The 25,328-nt window shown below is 38.8% G+C and overlaps 1 protein-coding gene across 1 annotated transcript in view; it reads left to right on the plus strand.

The window, feature by feature from the left end:
• PAPPA2 (pappalysin 2) overlaps positions 1–25,328 on the plus strand; it is a 331,690-nt gene that overhangs the window by 243,600 nt on the left and 62,762 nt on the right. Inside the window, exons 17-19 of the mRNA XM_058310161.1 lie at positions 14,314–14,482; positions 15,887–16,022; positions 17,673–17,782. Coding sequence (XP_058166144.1) covers positions 14,314–14,482; positions 15,887–16,022; positions 17,673–17,782 — 415 coding nt within the window. The remainder of the gene's footprint in view (positions 1–14,313; positions 14,483–15,886; positions 16,023–17,672; positions 17,783–25,328) is intronic.

Consider the following 25,328-nt stretch of genomic DNA (forward strand, 5'->3'; position numbering starts at 1 on the left):
GGTTGTATCTACTTTAGCTGTCTCTGAGATCCTGCTGAGATGTACACAAGCACGACCCCTCTGATGACCTCCTGACTCATTTTGAATTCTCTTAGTCATATAAACTCATTTGTCTTTATCATTTTATTGAAGGTTTCTTTCCAGTTGCATCACCAGCTGGTGCTTGGTAATAATCCCATGGCGACAGGGAGGCTCAACCCCAGGAATTACATCCCACACTGCGGGGAAGGTAATGCATTTATATGCTGAGTTTGGCTTAGAGAATGACCACATTTGAGCAAGATGGAGGCTCTCAGGAGGTAACTCTTAGGCCCTTGAAACACTAGGCCAAGTTGAAATTTCAAGTGCAACAGGCTCATAAGCATAGTCATCAGTATCAAGGGCCCATTAATGGACCATCCTTCCTCACAGGTCATTGCCCTTGCCCTTGGGGTATTGTTGCTGTTCCACTGGGGAATGCAGCAGAGCTCCCCAAGATGGGAACCCAGCACTCCCTCAGTTATCTCTACCCACTTGTCAATACCCAATAAACAATCGAACATATTTATAAGATACTGTATATGATTTTTGCATATTAGTCTTGTATCAGCCACTTTGCTGAACTCATCTATTAGTTCTAGTAGCTTTCTTATGGATTTTTCAGGAGATTCTAAATATAGGATCATATCACCGCAATAGTGAAAATTGTACTTCTTCTTTTCCTATTTCAGTGCCTTTTATTCCTTTTTCTAGCCCAATTGCCCTAGCAAGAACCTCTAGCACAGGGATTCTTAACCTTTTTTGTTCCAGACCCCTTTGCCTGTCAGTTGAAAACTACAGATCCTCTACTAAGTCCCCATTATGCTGTGCTTTTTTTTTTTTAATTTCAATGCAAGCTCACAGACCCCTTGTTAAGAAACCCTACTCTAGCACAATATTATATAATAATGGTGACACTGGGCATCCTTCTCTTGTTCATTATCTCAGTGAGAAAGCCTTTAGTCTTTCACCATTGAATACAATGCTAGCTGTAGGTTTTTTATATATGCACTTTACTACATAAAGAAGGCCTCCTTCTATTCCTATCTGTTGAAGTGTTTTTATCAAGAATATTTTCTCAAATGCTTTTTCTGCTTCAATCAAAAGGGTCATGTGATTTTCTCCTTCTACTTATCAATGAGGTTTATTACACTAATTCATTTTCTTGTTTTGAATCACCCTTGCATACCTGGGATAAAACCCACTTGATTGTGTATATTCTTTTAATGTGCCTTTAGATTCTTTTTCCAAGTATTTCATTGAGGATTTTTATATCTATATTCATTAGAAATATTGGTCTGTAATTTTCTTTTTTTGTAGTGTCTTTTTCTAGGTTTGGCATTAGGTGATTTTGGCTTCATAGAATGAGACTGGTAGCATTCTTTCCTGTTCAATTTTTCAGAAGAGCTTGAGCAAGACTAGTATTAGATCGTCTTTGAATGATCGGTAGAATTCACCTGTGAAGCCAATGATTCCCAGACTTTTCATCTTTGGGAGGTTTCTGATGACTGTTTCAATCTCTTCACTTGTGATTGGTTTATTTATTCTAGGGTCAGTGTAGGTGTTTCATGTGTTTCTAAGAATTTGTCCATCTTGTCTACATTGTCTAGTTTTTTGACATACAGTTGTTCATAATATCCTCTTATGATCTCTTTTGTTTCTGTGGTGTCAGTGGTAATGTTGCCCCTATCATTTCTGATTTTATTTATTTGAGCCTTTTCTCTCTCTCTTTTTTTTTTTTTTTTAGGCATAGGTGGTACAATCTAATCTCTGGAGGAGGGACCTGGGAAGAGGCCTGCACAGGCCATGCGAGTGGGTTTTGGGTATAGTTGGGAAGGGAATTTCAAGATCCTGGGTGCCTGGTGCATTGTTTGGAAGGGAACATGGACTACAGTTGTGATCTTTCCCTGAGCTCCTTGGATTCCTTTCCCCTTCTTCCCAGGGTTTATTGGTGGCACTGCCCACATGAGTCCCAATTCCCAAGGGCAGGGAAATGCAATTAACTAACTGTTGTAGGCCTGGGTTAAGGACTCTGACCTTGGAATCATGAGTGAAGTCAGCATCACCCAAACCCCATGGATTCCCCAGAGGAAAATTGAGATGGAGGGTAAATGTATAGGGTGGACGTGGGGTGAAATTTCAATAACACATTAATAAATGCCACTATATGTTCTGCCCACCATGAAAGATATTTGGAAATGTATTAAAGACATGGGAAAATATTCATGATAAAATATTAGGGGAGAAAATCAAGACACTAATTGCCGTAAATGCTACAATCCCTATTTTCTGTAATAAAATTATATTTTATCGTTTTTTTTCAATAACTGGAAAAAAATACCCTCTGATTTTAATAATCATTATCTCTAGGTAGTAGGTTTATCGGGAATATAATTTTTCTTTTTCTGCCCTTTTTGTATTTTCTAAATTTTGTGGATAAATGGAGAAACAGTTTAAAAATGAAATAAAGAAGTAAACTATATAGGACAGATTTTAGTAATTGAACCCTGTAAAGTTTATGTAGTATCAGGCATTCTCTCCTATTCTCTCCTATTCACCTCTTGAATAGAACAAACTCTATGCAAACCCTTTTCTTTTTAATCTCATGCAATTTACTTCACCCATGCAATTATCATTAATCACTCATTCATTGTTTCCTTAACCTGACTTTCTAGTCAAGCTGAAATAAATGTGTTTGACCTATATTCTATCAAAAAGCCCAGATTACATTCTCTCTTATCTTTCAGTTCCATGGCTACCTTTTTCTCATTAGGTGTTATCTTTATGTGTAAAGGTTAGGTTAACCTCATTAGGGCCCATAAGTAATTTAACTTCTAAATTATTCCAGCTTCTATCTTCACTTGGACAGTCTTTCTTCCTAGAAGCTATTCATCAAGATGCCATTTGTAGGGTGCTATAGCAGTCAGATCTTCACAGGGGTAATTGTAAACAACTATCCTTTCTGAGGGTTGCCCATCCTATCTATCAGCTTTTCCAAAGAGCATAAATCTATTTAAGTACTATAAAAATAAATTTAGGTCAAGACTGCAATAAATAGACTTCACATTGTGACTAATCTGTTTAACAAAAGTTTGGCAGTGTCTTTACTAATCTTCCTCTTCTTGATGTAGAGAGCCTAGGATGGGCAGCGGCTAGGTGTGTGTACTGGACTGTCTTTATACACAGAGAGAGGCCATTTGCTGTGGGAAAGAGTTAAAAGGCATAAGCTGTGGGCTCTATTATAGTTGGCTATGGTGATGATGATTTGTCACTCTGTGCTAAGCACATTACATACATAATGCATTTATTCTCATGACAGTAATAAATACTATTATTTAATAGTATATAATAGTATAATATGCCATATTATAATATAATAGTACACGTGAATATTCTATTATCCCATATTATATATGACAATATTGCGATGCAGAAAGTGGTTAAATAGCTTTCCCATACTCATACAGACAGGACATGGTGAAGTTGGGATTAAAAGCATTCTGATTCCAAAGCCTAAGCTCTTGGCCAGCATCACTTTTGATCTCAGGCAAATCACTTCATCTACCTTGGACTCTTTTTTCACATCTTTAAAATCAGGGAAAATCTTGGGTGACTTCCAGCTCTAAAAGCCCATATTTTATCTTATTTTCTATCTCAATAGAATCAATGAGAAGATCCAACATTTTGATATAATACTATTGAAAGAAGTGATACATAACAATGTAGCACCACCGAAAAAAAAAATAGAAGAAGAAAATAAGCAGCAATTTATTATAAACTCAAATGCTACAGAGGCATGATTTTAGTGGGAAATACTTAGTGTAATGTAAGCATAATACTTGGAGAACTTCTAGTCTGAGTGGGCAGACAATATTTTATTCTTTTTCTCTCCATGGGTTTCAGTCAGTTTCTCTCTATTCACAACCAAGAGGATGTAGGTCTCCCTTGAATATACAATACTGGGAAAATTTTTGGTATTTCCAGAAGTGAGTTTAAAGATTAGGTACTTTCCTAAAACTTCTTAAAGAAGAAAATTAAGTCAAATTGCTAGGAAGTAGGTTTTTTGGTTTTGGTTTTGTTTTATTTTGCTTTTAGCCCAAGATTCATCTCTTAGTTTATTGGTTTATAATACAGGTTTTAGGGTTAGCAAGATCTCGATTTGCATCCCAGCTTTGCTATTTGTTTGCTCTTTGATCTTGGGCAGTTTACTAATCCATGCTGAACATCATTATTCTTACCTATAAAACGGAGATAATAAGAATATTTATCTCGCAGGTGTTTGTGAGGATTAAGTGAAATAATAGATGTAAGCAACTGAGCACATTCTTGGTATATTAAACTTTAGGTCAAGCACATGTTGCTGCTGTTTACCATCATCATCATCATCACCATCATTTCCAGCAAGTTAATGCCCTTTGCAAATGACTGTTGCTGCCTGGGGTATTAGTCTTCTTTAACAAGGAATATACTCAGCTACAATTTTTTTATGGTACTGGGGCTGGGCATTGAATCACAGACCTAATATGTGGGAAGCCAGCCCTTAACCACTGAGCTACATTTTTACCAGTAGCTATTTTCTCCCATTCATGCTCCAGAAAAGCAACACAGAGACCAGGAAAACTAAAGTTGGAATTCAAGGTGGGAGGTATAGGTCTTCAGTTCCCAGAGGGGAAAAAGTACATGTCCCTTGCCTATCAAAGAAGCACACAGTAAATCAGAGAGTTTCTTAAATTTTGTATTAAAATGTACTCCTCTGCCCTAACACATTCTTCGTATGTTTCATCTCATCCCACCATCAGCTCAGTCAGTTGTCTAAGTGCCACAGTGGCTTCAAGTAGACCATGAAAAGGGAAAAAGGTAGAAGTGGGGAAAAGAAATACAAATGAAATCCTCAGCAAGATAGAGCTAGAAATTCTTCCAAAATTAGGGTGGGCAAACAAGGACAGTCTGGTCCAGGAGGAGCATGTTCTGGAGAGGTTAACTTGATTTTTAGTCTCTTTTGTTCTTTTCAAACCTTGGCTTGAACCTCTGAGGTAATGCTTAAGTCCCATGGGAAGGAACGAAAGACTTGACTAATGTAATAGAAATGTGCATTTTAGGCAAATGCCATAACTCCTTACATTGTATTCTGGGTTTGTAATTAAAAAAAAAAATCTGTGAAATAATCTACCTAATTTTTAAGCTCTGTATCCTAATATCGTAAGTGTATATGCATGAATAGAGGCTAAACCTATATACATGTATACATATGTGCTCCTAGGGTGAGCCAGGGGAGGGCACGCTATAATCTCCATGTACACTCAAACATCTATGAGAAATAGATATTTGTTTTCTTTCCATTAAGATCTTGTCTGGCTTTATAATTAGTGTTTATAGTGAATACATGCAAAGTTTATCCTTGAAATCCTCAATTCTCTTGCCATTGTAGGATAATGTGAGCTTTAGGCTAATTTATTACAGCCTCTTTTGGCATCAGAGCAACTGAGCCTCTGCTCCAAGACTTGGCCACTCAAATACGCACCTGGGTGCAGGCCAGCTCCCCACTTGAGGCCTGCAGGGCTCCGGCGATTGGCATGCAGGCCTCCGCTTCAAACAAGGCGCTTGTTGACCTCATAAACTCCCCCATGGCCTTCAATCCCAAGCTAGGGAGCATCGTTTTGTAAAACTGTCTTCCTTTATCAATTTTATGTTGCCTGTTGATTTCTCTATTAATCAGGAAAAAATACATGTTAACATCTAGTAGGAGGAAAAGCTTGATTACTATCTGTAAGCCAAAATGACTTTCTTTAACCCATACATTTTCTCCCTGATGCTCTTTTTTTTTTTTCCTTTTTCCTACCCCACTGTCTTTCTCATGTTCCCACTAACTCCTTCGACTTGGTGAGCAAGCATTTTGGTTGCATCCTTGCCTCTGGTCTCCAGCGATGGCTTCAGATCAGATCAAGCTGATTTATGAACTGTCTCCTGAAGGTGGAATAGAAATCTGAAGAATGAAATGAGATGGGAAGACTAAGTGTTCCCTTAATATCCAGCACACTCTGTATGTTCTTGTTTGTATGACAAACTGTGAGAGAGGGGATGAGTGAGAGGGGATGAGTTAAGTTTTGGTCATCACAGCTTGTAATTTCTGCAGCTTGTTGAGTATGTACTTTGTGCCATTCATTGTACTATATACTTTATGTACATTCACTTGTAAAATCTCCTAGGTACCCTGTAAGGAAGGTATTAATATCCCCATTTTGCAGATAGGAAAATTTAGGACCAGAGAGGTGAAGTAATTTATTATTAAAAGTCAGAGCTGGAGCATAAACATTAGTCTCCTGATTCCAAAGTGCTGAATCACTCTAGCGTATGTCTTCCTTTTTGGAGTCACCCTATATAGAAGGCTTATGGCTACTGCCGCTTGTGATTCTTCCTATTCAGTCAGAGAAAATTGGCAAGGAGAATGTTAATTAGACCCTTCACTCCAGCCTGCACCAGATCAATGCAGATGTTAGGAGGACAGCAAATGCAGGATTCACCTGTGTAAATTCCAAAGCACTTAGGTAAGCCATAGCGTTCCAGAAGTTCTGATAGCTCAGCAGTGGGTTCAGGTTTTCTCAGGGTTTGGATTCTGGACAAGGGCCCATAAAAAGAGTTTCACTCTCTGGAAGAACAACAGTGACATACAGTGGTTGATTAAGTGAATTTCCAGGTGAATGGGTGTACATATAAATACACCTGTGAGAACTTTCTATCATGCCTGTCTGTAAGTTGGACTGACCAGAAACAGGTTTGTAACAATACCTGGAGTAATTCTTAAACTGAGGACTTTGTGAAGATGGCCAAAGAATTTCTTGTAAATGAGCAAACGTGCCCTCTGAAATTGAACTCAGTGTGTTACCCCTTCCTCCCAGAATTTTGTCCCAGCTGACTTTCCCACGCTCTTCCCCTACCTAGCCTCTTCCCCTCCACATGTACTATGTATATGCATACTTTCTCCATTTGCACTCTTGGCCAAGGCTTTCAAACACATTTAACCTTTCTCGTCTTTGGGTTCTTACATGCACTGTTCCTTCTGCCTGGCATGTCCTTCTCCTCTTTCTCTTCCAAGTGAACCAACCTCAAAGTATTCCTTTCCTGATTTCCTCCATGTCCCCAAGCAGTGCTGCTGGCCCCCTCTTGAGACGGACCATACATCAGTTTTCTGGTCCTATTGCGTTATTTATATTTGTTTTTACAACTCCAGGACCTCATATAATGCATGGACTTGTGCAAGGTGCTCAATGAATATTGAATGAGTGTATGAAAGAACAAATAATTGAAGGGTAAAAGAGAGTTCAAACAAGAGGTGCCCATTTAATGCTTCCATGTTTCGGGCCCAGTTTACTTTTGCATTTTAGTGTAAGCACCAGTTCTTCAAGCACACACTGATGAGGGTTATATTGGAATTCTGTGGAATAATGTTAATAGCTGTTGTATGAGTTTGGGTTTAAATTTCATGCATTGGAGAAACCTTAGATATTCTTAGACCTAGGAGTAGCATGAGCATATATGGAAGGAAAGTAACTCTATCAACTGTATGAAAAGTAGATTAGATGGGTCAAGAGATTCATGGTAAAGAGATTAAGATAAGGCTGTTAAAGTTGAAGTGGGAGAAGCTGGGAAGGAGGGCTGTGATAGTGGTGCAGGTGTTGGGGGAGCCATTAAGGCAGTGCCAGTGACAGATGGAGGAGCCTCAAATTTGAATTTAGGTGTGCAGACCTAGAGGAGTAGGGTGTAACTGCACATGCCAGTCTGGAGACCTAAGATTTAGCAATAGAAAGTCCAGAGAGAAGTGGGGTGTGGGGCAGACAAGTAGAATAGGACACATACTTTTACGAGTTAGCAAGTTGTTCATTCTGACTAAGAGGCACTCCTTTTAGCGGGACAACTCTGTAAGGGGTACTCTTTTGAGTCAGGACACAATAGAAGGCCAAAACCAATGTGTCTGGTGAGATGAACCTGCTGATGCTATTTCCTGTGTAGTTATCAGGGCTGGGGCAGGACATCTGGAGGCCTAGTATTAGAATGTACAGAATAAGAATGAGCAACTGTGGACTAGCCATGCCTGAAATCTGCCTGCTCCCCATTTAGGATATTGGCTTGAAAAACCAAGTCCGCAATTTGTTAAAAGGAGAACTGGCATGGAGTTTGGAAGTACTGATGATTCTTTGGGGGGTGGGGTAGAGGGTTATGTCTTTAAAAATGCACTAAATCAGTGTTTCTCAAGCTTGAATAAACATAGGAATCACTTGGGGACCATGTTAAAATGCTGATTCTTGAATCTGGATTTGGGACTGAAATTCTGTACTTCTAATAAATTTTCAGGTGAATCTGATGCTGTGCTCTGGGGACCATACTTCGAGTAGTAAGGGGCTAGGCTATGCTCTCTGAGTAAAGAGCTGTTCTTCTACTGTCAGTTTAAAAGTTGATAACATGTCAGGCAAATCACTTAATAAATGCCTCAATTTCCCAGTCTCTTTTTTACGGATATTCTGTATGATAAGATTTGAGCTCCTCAAAACAAATGTGCTACATAAGGAGAGAAAACTTACCTGCCACTCCATTTCTAGGAATATGAATATTTCCATTTTATAACTGAGGCATTGGCATCAGACAGATCCTGATACAAATCCCTGCTCTCCATTAACTAGTTAGATAACCCCAGGCAAGTTATTTTATTTCTCTAAACCTTACTTACATTGTCTATAAATAAACATTTATACATTCATTGAACCAATATGTAATGTACCATACATTGTGCTGGGAACTGGAGATAAGTAAATAAGATCTTGCCTTCATCAAACTTATGTTCCAGTGGGAGGAAATTGACAATAAATGGGTAAAACTAATAAAATAGAGTATACATTCTATGGAAGAAATAAAGGTGTTTGGATTTAATAAAACTTTAGAGGATTGAAATAAGGATGCTCTGGAATAGTGAGCAGTATTCTTAGCTATGAAAGAAGAAAAGCAGCCAGTCAGGAGAATAGGAAGAAGAAAAGCGTCATGGAGAGAGAAAATGGTGCCCAAGTCCTCGACGTGGGAAACCACTTGGGTGGTGTTTGGGATTCTGAGAAGTCCAGGGCAGGTGAAGTGCATCAAAGGAGGCAGCCGTGGCATAGAATGATGTCAGAGGACATAGGGCCAGATGATGCAGAACCTTGTAGGCTAAAGAAAGAAGTTTACATTTCATTTCTAGTGCAATGGGAAGCAATTGAAATGTTCTAAACAGGGAAATGACACAATCAATTTATTTATTTACATTTCATGAAAGGTCACTCTGGTGCTTGCTCACTGAGTTGGTGGGGGTCTAGAGTAGAAATGAGGTGTCCAGTTGGGTGACTTGAGGTGGTGGCTGGGGATAACACTCCTGGCATTTGAGCTGCAGAGGTATGGGGACAGATTTAAGAGATATTTTGGAGGTAAAACTGACAGGTCTTGCTGATGGATTGAATGACTGTGTTAGCATGGGATGAGAATTTGGAAAGGGGTAAGATTGAGAGAGTGGAACCAAGAATGTCTCCTAAGTTTCAAGTTTGAGCAACAGCATTGGTGGTGGTATCATTTACTGAGCTTGGGATGATTTAAGAGGAGTATGTGTAGAGATATGGGAATCAACAACTCAGATAATAATTCCTCTTTTTGGGGGGGAAATCATCAAAATATATATTCTTCTGTACAATATCTGGCACTTGAATGATCAATATTTTATTGTTTTCCTATTATTGCTATTATTAATGAGGGGCTACCCATTGGAGACATCAGATGCCCTTGATCTACAAAGACATAATTCTGTTTGACTCCACAAATCATACTTTTATTTTCTCCAATGGAAAATAAATACTACTTTTGCAAACTCTGCAGTGGTGATAGAAGGATGGGGTAGACTCATGTGTGCCTCAAGCAACATCAATCAAACTTTCAGCCAAGTTTCGATTATGAGATCTTTATTTTTGGCAATGATATAAGAAGTAGAAAGAGCACAGCTGGATTCTCAGCACTAGGTGGATACCATAAGTTCTAGAAATTGGAAAAAAGCACCTTCTAACTTTGAAACCATGGCAATTTGTCTGGAGAAGTTGCCCCCAACTCCTCATGGTACCATTTACAGAATTGTCTGGTAATAGTGGCCCTGTCTGTTCTTTGTTAAACATTCAGCCTTTTGGTCAGGGTTATTAGGTGGGTGAGTCTTGCGCTCTGATTTCTGCACCTATGATGTATTTTTACTAGTGTGGGAAGGTAGCATTGATCTTAATAGTTTGCCAACCCAGCTACACCTAAAAACAATGGGTAAGTTAAAAAATATGGATTCCTAGGTTACAGTCTCAGTAGGCCTGACAACCTAGATTTTTTAAATGTTCCTACATGATTCTGATGGGGCTGGTTAATAGATGCCATTTGGAAACCACTGTTCTAAAGGTAGAATGTTACATTATGATTTAAAAACTGTGAATTCTATTCTTGATTTGTTAATGACTTGCTTGCTATGTGGCACTGGGCAAGTTACCACTCAGTTACTAAAGTGCAGTTTCCTGCCTGTAAAAAAGAGAAATTTTAGCATCCCTTACCCAACTGGGATGAAGAAAATACGGACAGTAGAGTAGAACATTTCATGTAAAAGATATTTGGAAGGGGCTATTAAAGAAGTCTTGGAATTTCTGTCCTGGTAAGGGCTTGCCGGTCTGCCTTGGCCGAGGATCCAATGCCATCTTTCTTTGAAGTGCAAACCTCTTCACTTAATAACGTCAAAGAGTCTCTTGGCTCTGATTCATATGCTTTTTGTGGAGTTGGACCATTGTAAGTAAACCAGTGTTTTCATTAATGATTTTAAAAGAGTCAGAGGTCTGCTCTTCAACATCACCAAACTAGAATAACTGCAAAAGCAGAAGCTACTCGGGGTGTCAAAGTCCTACCATTGCTAAGTAAACGAGCAGGACGCGTCCCAAGAGTCAGGCTTCAGTCCCCTTCAAGGGCCCCACGTGGAAACCAAATTTCCCAAAGCTGGTAGGAACCCAAGCTACTCCAAATTCCTGCCATACTCGTACTCCCTTCAGGAGTAAAATGGATCGAACTGACCCATGGCACTTAAGTGCCAGACATAGCGTATCATCTCAAGACTTCGGTCATAAGCAGGAATCCACAGGCCTCTTCACGGAGCCAGATGAGAAGATCCTCCCTATTGGACCGTGGGGAAACGGAGCCAATCAAATGCTCTGTGCGAAGTCTGAGGGTGGGACTTAAAGACCTTGAGCTGAGTAGGGAGATGCGGAAGCTGGGCTGTGTGTACAGAGAGTTGCGGTTCATGGCGGCCGGCAGGGAGAAGAAATTGTGAGGAAGGAGAATGCCGGAGGTTAAGAGAGGCATAGGCACCTCCTTAGAAAGCAACCCTGACTGCCTGCGAAATCAGGAGTCTCTCCCTGCCTCCTCACTACTGCCTCTTGGGTTTTCAGAGGCACCAGTGGGAACTCCATACCTTCCAGCAGTCTCTCTCCCTGGAAGACTGGTGGTTCACAGTGCAGGGCCTGTCACGTTGTCTGGGTACCACCCAGAATACCCAAACTTGCTCTTCCACGTCCAAGTTTTTTCGGTCTACCCTCATCCCTGAGGTTATTAAACTGGCAAGGAAATATATGAAATCGACATTCTTGAATGCTTCTTCACTCTGGGCAAGAAAAGGGAGGGCTATTTCCATGGTTGAAGTGTTCCAACCAATTCAGAGAAAAATATCACATGAAGTAAAAATATTATAGTCCTGGCCAAGCAGGGTTTTCCTTTATAACCATGCTGACATGCAAGGTTTTTTACAGCCTTGCCTCTCCCCTGGTGTCAGTGGTATTGCCTGCTCTCTCCAGCTGGGGGATGTCAATTCAGCAGCGGTAGGGGAAGGATTTCATCTGTGGGAGGTGGTAGAAAGAAGAGAATCCCTGGGAGGATATAAACTCCAGAGTGTGAAGGAAGAGAAAAATATCCAATCTAGGAGAGGGACAAAAAGGAGTTTTGTTACAGTATAAAGAAATGCAAATCCTTCATTGAATATAGATTTGAAAAGGCTTTCAAATGGCATCTTCCTTTAGGGAATGAAGCCAAAGACTAAAGATTACATAGCAAGTGACTTCATTTTATGAAGTTCATGAACAGGCAAAACTAATCTATGTCAATGAAAACCGGAGTGAGAGGAGGTTGCAGGTGGTGGATTTTAACTGGGAAGGAACACAGAGAGAGATTGGGGAGGTGGCTAGAAATGTTCTTGATCTGAGTGATGATTACTCTAGCGTAGTCACATGTAAAAATTCCTCTAGTTATATGCTAGATTTGTCTGGTTTTCTATATATAATTTATTACTAAATACGAAAATTTAAAATGAATCTTTTTGCTATATTTAAGGATATGGTATTAGGATAAGGGGCATTTGATATATTCAGTAAGCTAGAGAAGCCGTTACTAATCAGAATGAGCTGTAGAGTATAAAATGAGCAATTCTAGCCTGACACAGGGAAAGGACTACATGGGTTGATATCCTTGGTCCAAATTCTAGGATATCTGAACAAGTTTTAAATCTCTGCCAGGCTCAATTTTATTTTATCTAAAATGTGGTTAATAGTATTTGCCTGTAAGTGTTGTTTGAGGAATCCAATGAAATAAAGTACCTTGCCACACAGCTGAAATGTAACTCAAAAATGCTGTTTATTGTTAATAGATGGTCCACATAGACTATGATGCTGAAGAATTCCAGTAATAAAATCAGCTTTCTATCCTAAATTTTTCTAGGAATAAAAGTATGGGTTGAAAAGACATATTCCCTCACTTATTTCTAAGAATAAAACACTCCTCACTTATTTGTAAGTAGATACTATTTTTAAATTGTTAAACTATTAAAATATTAAATTTTTGAAAAAATTTAGCTGAAATCAAATGCATTCTGTGCTGTGAGATCTTGGACAAGTTGTTTAACATCTCTGAATGTGTTTCTTTTATCTGTAAAGTGAGAATAATGATACTACTTAATTTGAAATCTTATGATGATTCAATTTGCTAAACTTTGTAATGTACCTGAGAAACAGCTAATTCAGGTTAAATGAAATAATTTTGTAAATATTTAATGCTTGCTATAAGCCAGACATTATTTTAGTTCCTGAGGGTTAAAAAAGAATAAGACAAAGTCCCTGCTTTAAAGAAGTTGCCAGTCTAGTAGGAAAGACAGACATTCACACAGTTATAAAACAATTGGGTAAATGTTTTACTAGTGTAAAATTAGAATACTGGGGAAGATCAAAGGAGACATAAAGCAGTCAGTTAAAAGACAGCATGCATGGGATGATGGTCATTTTTAAATAAAAAAGTGCATTATGACCCTAGAATATGACAATTTAAGGCTATCACATAGTAAAGGGGGTCAATAGCAAAAGGACTATTTTTATTTCAGAATCACAAGCTTATTTGTAACCAGGAATATTTTGAATCTGAAGAGGATACAGTCAAACAGCAAAATGGAAAGCACCTTCTAATCATAAGGAATTAGAAGTTTGGAATCCTGTCCACCTCAGTTGCAGTGCCTGTGGTTGAAGGCTATATCTGTGTGTGAGAGGGAGGGATAGTTCTTCCAGGGCAGTATTTTTATGTCCTCTTTGAGAATCTGATGGAAACTATGAATGCTTTCCAAGGAAAAAAATGAACCTGTATATTTACAAACAAAATGGTTGTAGTAATCTCAGGGAGGTATTGTCTTTCTGAAGGCCAGGTTAAGAGTCTCACTTTTAAAAGAATATCTGTATTGCTGTACCTTCTCCCCTCTCTGAGGAACCAAGAAATATTGACAACTTCATCAGTTGTATTGCCTTATTAACAATGATAATCCTCAAAGCACTTTTGGGTAGTAGCCTAAGTATGTGAGTATCCTCTGTTTCTATACTCCATCCTACCTGGCCTTTCCTAGTGCACTTAGAAGTGAGATTGCTCCCAGATGGAAAGTTCAAAGAAAATGCAACTACAGACAATCTAGACCTTGTACTCATATCTAGACCCTGTACTCTCTTAAGAATAATGTATCAAATATTTCTAAACAATAGCTTCTGCTACTACTGCTACTAAATAAGTATTAATATTTTAGCTCTAGGACTTAGAAATTTAGGCTGGGGAGGTGGGATTTGGTTAACAAGAACCGTCTGTCCCTGCCTATTTGCTAAGACTTAACTCATACTGCTGAGGATCCAGTCTTCTCCCATGACATCCTTGATGGAATCTGATGGGTTGTTTTGTTTTATGTCTTAACAGCAAGTTCCTGAAGATTCAGTGCCTGGAGAATGGAATTTGGGAGCAAGGCAGCTGCATCCCAGTGGTATGTGAAGCCCCTTCTCCTGTCTTCGAAGGCATGTATGAGTGTACCAATGGCTTTGAGCTGAACAGCCAGTGTGTGCTCAACTGTAACGAGGAAAGTGAAAGGGTAAGTATGATTGCTTGAACTTTGTTTTGGATCAGTCTGTGCTCTAATCTCCATGGTCAATCCAAGAATGTGGAATAGAAATGCTCTGAAAGAATCCCAACAGGCAAGACTTTAGCAAGTTGGGATTCCAACCAGGAATGTTGATATTATCCAATAGGGAATGAAGAAGATGTCATTGTTTTGCAATGTTCTCTCCAGAGTTCAGAACTTCCTCAGGGATAAGAAGAAACCAATGGGTTAGGTACTTAGGTACTTTCCAAAGAATTCTGGGATTCTGATTTGGCTGTGTGATCTTCCATGCATGGCCACTGATCTAACTTGGCTAGGACACTGGCGTTATATTTTTAAGTAGAGCAGAGTCCTGAATGGAAACACAAATTCCTCAGCAAAGCTAAAATTCTGTCAGATTATCATTCTCCCTAGAATTTTTGCGCAAGAGTTCCCAAACGAAAACCACAGTCTTATCGTGGATAAGTGACTAAAATCAATTTTATTTTAAAATCTTTTCAAGGACCACATTCATACATGAGATAGGAAGTTAAGTAGACTTCCTTAGCAAAGATCAATGAGCTTGACTGCTCTCTTGGTATGTGTCTTTATCTCTGTGTCCAGCCTCCAAGGTGAACACTGCAGGGCAGATGTGAAAAGAATATGCCAAGAAATGAGACCCCAGAGAAACCAAACACATCTGTTTGCACTAAAGGGTTAAAGAATGGAGTTGGTCAGATGAAAGGAGAGCTATTTGTAATTCTGAAATCTTTCTTGGGTTTTGTGATGTATGTGCTAGTCATTACATTCTGGATATAATATACTTTGTGACTGTTGGAGGTCTGCAGCCAAGAGTTATTGAAACCAGCATACATTTGGGGAAGGAAGTAGAAACATTCATGAAATCAAAAGCAGCTATGTTCCTAGATGTATCCATTCAGCAGAAAGGAAAAAAAAAAAACGCCTTCAGGAAAATTATGAATTGATTTTACTGGATCAAATTCATCTTGAAAAAATCTGACATTTGCCAAAAATGGCATTTGTGTGATAATGTGGTATAATGTGGATGAATCAATGCAAAACAACACCATCTGGGAGGAAATTCCAAAAATATCTCAGAATACATGAACTACAGTTGATAGCTCATCATATTTGTATAGCCAAAAAACACATTGTTTATAAATTTCACCAATAACAAAATTGTTCCTGATTTCTTCACACCAAAACAGCAAATGATCCTCTTGACTGCTTGTTTTTGTTTTTGCCAATAACAATATGGTTTACTGTTTAAATAGTGTCTTTCAGTCCAAGTTCTAGAAGGTAGAGAACATTACCACTTAATTAGACGATGCTTTCCCTCACTCAAATGAATTAACAAATCAATAATGGAGATGTTTTTTACCTTTGCTATTCCAGCTTCCCATCCTCTGTACCAAGGAGGGACTGTGGACCAAGGAGTTTAAGTTGTGTGAGAACTTGCAAGGGGAATGCCCACCACCGCCTTCAGAGCTGAACTTCGTGGAGTACAAGTGTGAACAGGGATATGGGATTGGTAAGGATGGGAAGGGAATATTGCATTTTGTTCCCATTAATCCTTTTATTAGGCCTGGCTAGATCTTGAGCCACAGTCCCTGTGCTCCCTGGGGAGTGGATAGAAATGCAAGTTGACTCTTAACTGTTTCAGTTAAAATGAAATTGACGGAAAATCTTTTTTCTTTTTACTCTTCCATGTGTGTATAAAGTTGGTCCAGCTGTAGAGCCATTTGCCTCATATTTGGTCATGTTATCCATTGTGCTGCAGGCCTGAGAGTAGACAGATTTGTGGCAGAACCTATAGTTCCAGGAGGAAAGGTGGGAATGTTTAGCCATGTACCACCCACATGCTGGGATTCTCCATGCTCTCTGCTCTTGTTACAGGTGTGAAGAGTTCTTGGAAGGGATAATTAGAGATGGCACTCACTTGCATTGCACTTCAGCCATTCTTTCTGTACAGTGGACTAGTTTCCAGAGCTTGTGGGCAACTTATTATTTAAGAAGTTTCAATTAGAGATATTTGTGATCAGGTCTGATTTATAGTGGTATGGATTCATCTTTGCCTTGGTTGGGATTAAGCATCTTCAAAAAGAGATGCAATTTACCCTTGACTTTTGAGCTGCACAGGAAAGAATAAATCTTTATAACTCATTCTAACTTGTGTAATGCCAGTTATAAGGGTAAAGAATAAACCTCATTAGTTTCTGCAATGGTTCAGGTTGCTCTTTGCCCTGTGTCATCTTGTGGTCAGGCATGGAGTAGCGAATGTTCAAACTGTGCCTCTGAATGGTGTTTCATGTTCATGATCTTTAAAGGATTTCTGCATTAAAATATCATATAGTCAAATATCTAGAGTCCTTTAGAGTGATGTAGCACTCTTAATTATTATATAAGTTACTGAAAAACATAGATAAGGATAGCTGAAAAGAAACGTCAAGATCATCAAATCCATATATGAGAAAATGAGGTCCTGAGAATGTATATTCTTTGAATAGAATTTTAGAAGATACTTGGACCCCACATTCAAGGAAACAGAGCAAGAGTTTGCTTCTAGAGGCTAACATGTGGCCAAGCTTCTGATTTTCAACTGCTTCCTTTTAATCACATAGGTTTCTTGGCTGCCAAGAAATGATCATCAGTGTAACAACAGCCTTTATAAATCTGCCTTCATAATTTCTGGATCACTTTTTTACCTAGTTAATAAAGTTCTCAGGTAGTAGTTGCTACCATGATAAGTTTCCAAGAGATTATATAAGCCGGATGATATCAAATGTATTTAGCAGGCACTAACCAATCAGGATAGACTTTGGCTGGCCAAAGTGTTGGAGAGGGATCTTGTGGGTCTACAGGACCAGGAGTTGATCTTTTAATTACTGGATCATGTAGAAATACAGGGATCTCAGAGGAGGAGCTATATTGGAGCATGCAGTGGAGGGACGAATGGAACAAGGGGAGAGAAATTGGGGCAGTGACTCTTTACCAATTAGTATGGCAGTATCTCTGCATGTCCACTGTAGATGAATATCAGTCCTGCCTATGACCTTAAAAATGTGGTGACCTATAGCGTAAAAAGAAATTGCCCTTAAAAATCAAAGCTATGAATCCCAGGATGAAAAAGACTGAGATCTGGGTAAGTTTCAGCTTCCACTGTAATTTTCTGTCCCTTCAGGTGCAGTGTGTTCCCCACTGTGTATAATCCTCCCCAGTGATCCTGTAATGCTACCTGAGAACATCACCACTGACACTCTGGAGCACTGGATGGAGCCTGTCAAAGTTCAGGTGAGGAAAGGGACATTTTCATGTACCAAAGATGTAAGATTAAAAATCAAGAAGGAAAAAGAGGAAAGCTTAAGAAGAAAAGATGGCCCTCATCTAAAGGAAAGTTTGAAAAGATAGGAAGGTCGAAAGGCATAAAGAATAATAATAGGGGAGGGAAATAGGGGAAAATGACCTCTAATGAAAAATAGGATTGAAGAAGTTAGCATAGACCAAGGTAATGCACAAAGATGAAAGAAGGATGGAAAGGGAAAGATGGATTAGAAAAAATGCAAATAAAACTGAAAACAGAGAGAGAGTGAAAGGGAACTGAATAAGAAAACAATTTGCACTTCTTGTCTCCATTGTCCATCTTTTTTAGACCCTAAAACAAATTCCCTGCCCCTTTGGTATGCAAGGTCAGTCAGCAGCAAAATCCCCTATGTCCACAGCTCCTCTCTGGGCTCTCCATTTATCTCTTTTCCATCTGAAACCTGGGGACTTTGTCTCTGTACAGGCCTCATCAATTGCTCTTTACATTCCCGTACTTCTCCTACCACTGGCCTGAGGGAGGGGAAGGTGTCCATCCTCATCCTCATTGCCACTCCAAACCATTCACCCACCCTCCTCCCTAAAATCATACACATTTGTATTTAATGCCAGCCCTCATCACCCACATTGCTGTGGTCATCTTCTGACCCTTAGGTCACAGCCCTCTCCCCCCACCTGTTTTTTGTTGTTTTTGCTGTTTTGTTGGTTTTTGTTTTGTTTTGTTTTTCTGAGGTGCCAGGCTGGGGATTGAACCCAGGACCTCTTATGTGAAAAGCTGACATTCAACCACTGAGCCACATCGACTCCACTGAGTTGGCTTTTTAATTTGTTTTGCTTGTTGCTTTGTTTTTGTTTTTAGGAGGCATTGGAGTCTGAACCTAGGACCTCCCATATGGGAAGCAGGTGATCAATGGCTTGAGCCACATCCATTCCCCCCACCTGTTTCTTAAACACTTTACCTCCTGGATCATCATCACTTTAACCAACATACTTATAGTCATAATTCTTACTTCAGTTACCACACATTTGATTCTCCCCAAACCTGGTTCTTAGGTGTATGACCTGCTTTTCTCCCTCAATTTCTTCATGGCCCTGCTTCAGGCATTTGCCCCTATGTTCATGCTCCACAATCGAGGGCCTGTGCATCATTACCAATACCTCTGACTCCATCTTTATCTCAGTTTCAGTATCCTACTATGACTACCAACTCTTGCATGTTCAACTCAGTGTCTCGCTTCAAGCAATTCTTAGGGCCAATGGGATCTTCAGTTCATTGATTTTGGCAGTCATTTATTCCCCCTTACTCCTCTCATATCCTTACTCCCTCTTTATCCAGCTTACTTTTTTTTTTTTTAAAGATTTATTTATTTATTTAATCCCCCCCCCCCCCCCGCTCCGCCCCAGTTGTCTGTTCTCTGTGTCTATTTGCTGCGTCTTGTTTCTTTGTCCGCTTCTGTTGTAGTCAGCTGCACGGGAAGTGTGGGCGGCACCATTCCTGGGCAGGCTGCACTTTCTTTCACTCTGGGCGGCTCTCCTTACAGGGTGCACTCCTTGCGAGTGGGGCTCCCCTACACGGGGGAAACGCCTGCGTGGCAGGACACTCCTTGTGCGCATCAGCACTGCACATGGGCCAGCTCCACACGGATCAAGGAGGCCCGGGGTTTGAACTGTGGACCTCCCATGTGGTAGACGGATGCCCTAACCACTGGGCCAAGTCTGTTTCCCCAGCTTACGTTTTTTAATTATTATTGATGTAGTAGATTTATATAAAAATCATGCAGAAAATACAGATTTCTCATTTACTGCCCCCCTCACATGTGCACTTCTCCATAAAAATTATTAACACTGCATTAGAGTGGCACCTTTCTGAAAATTGATGAAATAATATTATCATTATGCTGTTAGCTATAGTCCATAGTTTACATCAAGGTTCACTATGTTGTATAATACTACATTTTAATGTTTTTTAAAATTTTTATTCTAGAAATATGTATATATTTATATATACAACCTAAAATTTCCCCTTTTATCCACATTCAAATATATACTTCAGTGATGTAAATTACATTCACAATTTTGTGCTACCATCACCACTATCTATTACCCGAAAGTTTCTATCAGTTCAAACAGGAACTGTGTACTAATTAAACATTACTTCCTCATCCCTACCCAACACCCCAGCCCCTGGTAACCTGTATTCTAGTTTCTGATGCTTATTCTAATTTTTTCATATCAATGAGGTCATAAATATTTGTCCTTTTGTATCTTGCTTATTTCATTCAACCTGATGTCTTTAAGGTCCATCCATATTGTTGCTTATATCAGAACTTCATACTTTTTTATTGCCAGATAATATTCCATTTGATGTATATACCACATTTTGTTTATCCATTCTTCTGTAAATAGACATTTGGATTGACTCCTTTTTTGGCAATTGTGAATAATGCCACTATGAATATACGTATGAAAAGATCTGTTTGAGTACCTTCTTCGGTTGGTTTGGGTATATACAGATTAGTGGGATTGCCAGATCATGTGATAATTCTAAATATAACATTCTGAGGAATTGTTATACTGTTCTCCATAGTGGCCACACCATTTTACATTCCCACCAAGAATTAACAAGTGGTCCTATTTTTCCACATCCTTTCTAGCACTTGCTACTTTCCATTTTTTTTCCAGGATAGCCTTTCTACTGGGTGTAAAATGGTATCTCATTGTGGTTTTGATTTACATTTCCCTAATGGCTGATGATATTGAGCATCTTTTCAAGTGCTTTTTGGCCATTTGTATGTCTTCTTTTTAGAAATGTCTGTTCAAGTCTTTTGCCCATTTTAAAATAGTTTGTTTTTGTTGTTGAGTTGTAGATTTTTTGTATATATTCAGGATATTAAATCTTTATCAGATATGTAGTTACCAAATATTTTCTCCTGTTCTGTACGTTATTTTGTTTTGTTTTGTTTTTTTAATTTTGTGTGAACTCCTTCGACGCACAAAAGTTTTTCATTTTGATAAAGTCCCATTTATCTAATTTTTCTTCTGTTGTGCATACTTTTGGTGTAAAATCTAAGAAATTGTTGACTAATACCAAGTCCTAAAGAGGCTCCCTTATATTTCTTCTAGGGTTTTATAATTTGTGATCTTATATTTATCTTTCATCTATTTTGAGTTAATTTTTGTATATAGTGTGATGTAGGAGTTCACTTTTATTTTTGTTTATGGATATCCATTTTCTAGGCACCATGTGTTGAAAACACTATTATTTCCCCATTGAGGGGACTTGGCATACTTCTCAAAGTCAATTGGCCATAGATAAGAAGGTTTATTTCTGAACTCCCGATTTGATTCCAATGATCTATCTATCTGTCTGTGTGCTGGTACTGTGATGTTTTGATTACTGTAGCTTTGGAACACATTTTAAAAATGGGAGCTATGCATTATTCAACTTCATTCTTCTTTTTCATAATGGTTTTGGGGAAGTGAATGAGGCTCAGTGATAAGGCCTCTTCCTACCATATGGGAGGGCCTACGTTCGATCCTTGGGGCCTCCTGTTGAAAAAGAAGAAGAAAAAGTATGCCTGTGTGGCAAGCCAGTGCCTGCGTGGTGAGTCAAGTGCCCCACGCTGTGAACCAAGTGCCCATGTGGTGAGCCAAGTGCCTGTGTGATTAGCCAAGTGCCCATGTGGGTGCCCTCATGGAGACTGAATGCCCATGTGGTGAGCTGAGTGCCCACATGAGTGCCCGCATGGTGAGCCAAGTGCCCATGTGGTGATCTGAGTGCCTGCATGAGTGCCCACTTAATGAGCCAGGTGCCCGTGTGAGTGCCTGTATGGTGAGCCAGGGCCTGTGCAAGTGAGTCATGCAGCAAGATGATGACACAGCAAAAGAGAGATGAAGGGGAGAGTCAAGGTGAAGCACAGCAGAGACCAGGAACTGAGGTCATGCAACTGACAGGGAACCTCTTTCCCCATCAGAGATCCAGGTTTGAATCCCAGTGAATCCTAGAGGAGAAAGATGAAAAGAGAAGACAAAAAGAGAAACAGATACAGAAGATCACACAGTGAATGGACACAGCAAAAAACAGCAGGGTGGAGGAGGGGGAAGGAAAGGAAAAAAAAGATGGTTTTAGCCATTCAGGACCCCTTACACTTAAATATATTTGATGATTGAATTTTCCAATTTTGCAAAGAAGACTATGGGAATTTTGCATGTGATTGCATTGAATCTTTACTTGCTTTGGGTAGAATTGGCATCTTAGCAATATTTAGTCTTCTAATCCATGAACATGGAATGCCTTCCATTTACAAAGCTGTTCTTTGATTTCTTTCAGCAATGTCTTGTAGGTATCCATGAATCAATCCTTTACACTTGTTTACATTTATTCTTAGATGTTTGAATCTTTTAGTTGCAATTGTAAATAGATTTTTTTCTTTATTACCTCTTCAGATTGTTCATTTCTAGTTTATAGAAACCCCACTGATTTTAGATGTTGATCTTGTATCTGCCACTTGGATTTTTCAGGATTTTCAGTATAATTTAGATGCCTCTGATTTCTTTTCCTGCCTGCTTGCTCTGTCATGAATTTCCTGTTCAGTGTTGAATAACAGCGGTAATAGTGGGCATCCTTATTTGTTGCTGATCTTAGAGAGAAAGCTTTCAGTCTCTCACCATTAAATATGATGTCATATATGCTCTTTATGATATTGAGAAAGTTTCCTTTCATCCCTATTTTTCTAAGGGTTTTTTTCTTTTATCAAAAAGGGGTGCTGGATTTTGTGAAGTGCCTTTTCTGTTCTTTTTTTCTTTTCTTCTATTAATATAGTATATTACCTTAATTGCTTTTCTTATGTTAAACCACTCTTACATACCTGGGATATGAACATGGTGTATAATTCTTCAATGTTCTGTTGGATTGCCAGGATTTTGTTGAGGATTTTTGCATCTATGTTCATAAGGGATATTGGCTTATAATTTACTTTTTTATTATTGTATCTTTATTTGACTTTGGTATGAGGGTGATGTTGGCCTCATAGAATGAGATAGGAAGTATTCCCTCCTTTTTTAAGAGTTTGAGCAGGATTGGTGTTAATTCTTCTTGGAATTGCTGTGATTCACCAGTGAAACTGTCTGGCACTGGGCTTTTCTTTGTTGCGAGATTTGTGATTACTCATTCAATCTCTTTACTTATTATTGAACTGTTGATATCTTCTATTTCTTCTTGAGTCAAGAGTAGTTAATTTGTATGTTTCTAGGATATGCTCCATTTCATCTAGGTTATCTAATTTGTTGGTGTACAGTTATTTATAGTATACTTTTATAATCCTTTTTATTTCTGTAGGGTAGGTAATAATGCCCCCCCCCCCCCTTCACTTCTGATTTTAGTCATTTCTGTTCTCTCTTTTTCTTTGTCTCTCTAAAGGTTTATCAATATTTTTGGTCTTTTCAAAGAACGAACTTTTAGTTTTGCTGATTATCTCTATTGTTTTGCTGTTTTATATTTCCTTTATCTACACTCTGACCTTTACTTTCTGCCTTCTGCTCAATTTAGGTTTAGCTTGCTCTTTTTCTAGATTCTCCAGTTGTGAGATTGGGTTTCTAAGGGACCTAGATTTGAGATCTTTCTTCTTTTTAAATTATAAACATTAAGAGGTATGAATTTCCCTGTCGGCATTGTCACTTTATGCTGCCTTTCCTGTGTCCCATAAGATTTGAGATCAAGATATTTCATAATGTGCTTTGTACTTTCTTTTTGACTTATTGGTTGCTTAAGAGTATGTTTAATTTCCATGTATTTGTGATTTTTCCAGTTTTCCCTGTTACACATTTCTGTTTTCATTCGGTTGTGGTCAGAGAAGATACATTGTATGTTTTCAATATTGTTGAATGTATTGGTAGTTGTTTTCCTTTATCTCCTTGAGAATATTGAGAATCATTTTTTAAAATCTTCATCTGATATATCCAAAGTCCAATATTCTTCATTGATGGTTTCTATATTTTTATCCTGTTCCTTGGACCATCATTTCCTGTGTTCTTTTTGTCTTATAATATTTTGTTACATGCACTTCAAATTTTAAATTGTGAACCCTGGGTTTTAGTCCCTGAGATGTCTGTTCGTAAGTTTGTATCCAGATAGTGATAAAAGAAATTTCCTTGAGTGTCAAAAGCTAACAAAAACAATCCAGAATATTAAAAAAATACCTTTCAGAGTCTTTGTAAATTGGCTCTGCATTGTCTAGTGTTCTCTTTCAAAGTTTAGCCTTCTTATCAAGAAGATCACCTTGAGGCAAAAGTGAAGTGCAGGTTCCTCTCCATTTGTTCTAAGCCTTAGTCTGATCCTGGGCTTGTGCTTGCTGATGGCTGTAGGAATTCTCCAGTTTATAGGAATTTGAATGTCCCTCTTCCCCTCCTGGGTGCTCTATTGAAAACTTAAAACAGGCAATCTTTAAGGCAAAGACCACTTTGACTTAATTGTTTCTTTTTTTTTTTCATTGTTTTGTGTTTGTTTATTTCTAATTTAGCAACACATACATAGCATTTTTATTTTTATTTTTTTAAGTTTTTTTTCCAAATTCTACTCAATTTATTCATTTTTTTAAAAATATTACATTAAAAAAATATGAGGCCCCCATTAATTGTTTCTTATATTACTTCAGCTGTCTGTAATCTGCTTCTGCCTGCAGGACAAGTTCTGGAAGGGTGGGCCAGAGAAGAATTTCCTTGTTCTGTCTTTCCTGGCACCATGCAATAGATCCACACTGATATTCAAGCACTTCAGTATGTGCATAGGGGTTACTCTGTTCCCTCTGGAATTGGACCAGGCACCCACAATGAATGCACAGGCTGACTCTACACTGCATTGGAGAGAGGGTAGGGCAGGGGCCAGAAAGGGCACCATGAGCTTCTCCTGTCATTTTTCAAAGCTGTGTTTTCTTGATTCAGCACTCACCTAGATACAGCAACACTAAGTGCTTTCTGGAGTTCTGAAAATAAATCTTCTAGTTTTTGACAGTTGTCCAAAAATTCTGTGTAGGAATGGCACCTTGGAATATCTTATATGGCCATCTTGGTCAACCAGAAGCCTCCTAATTCCAAGGAGAGTCCTTTTAATCACTCTTTCACCGTTACCAACTCACTTACCCTCTTTTGATTCACAATACTTCCTTAGTCACCCTCCTACAGACTCCATTAAGTCTCTTAAGACTCCTTTAAGTTTTCTCAGCATTATACTCTCAACCAAATACCTGACAATCTCCTATGTGTGTATGTTGCCCCACCCTCCCTCCAATTTCTTGGGCAATATTACCCATCCTCCCATCTCTAGCCCCCCTCAAGCCCCCAAAGCCCCACCCAAAGGTAACCCTATGCCCCCATTTTATCCCTTTCTTGTACAAATACTTACCTCCAGGTTATAGATTTCACTCATGTAGGTGTTAGCTTACATCCTTCCTCTACCCCCCAATTTCCTTTAAGCCTATCATCCAGTCTCTAGCTCTCTCAGGCAGCTTGGTTTACTTATTTC

The sequence above is a fragment of the Dasypus novemcinctus genome, chromosome 13 (genome assembly GCF_030445035.2).
Source record: "Dasypus novemcinctus isolate mDasNov1 chromosome 13, mDasNov1.1.hap2, whole genome shotgun sequence".
Lineage (NCBI taxonomy): Eukaryota > Metazoa > Chordata > Mammalia > Cingulata > Dasypodidae > Dasypus > Dasypus novemcinctus.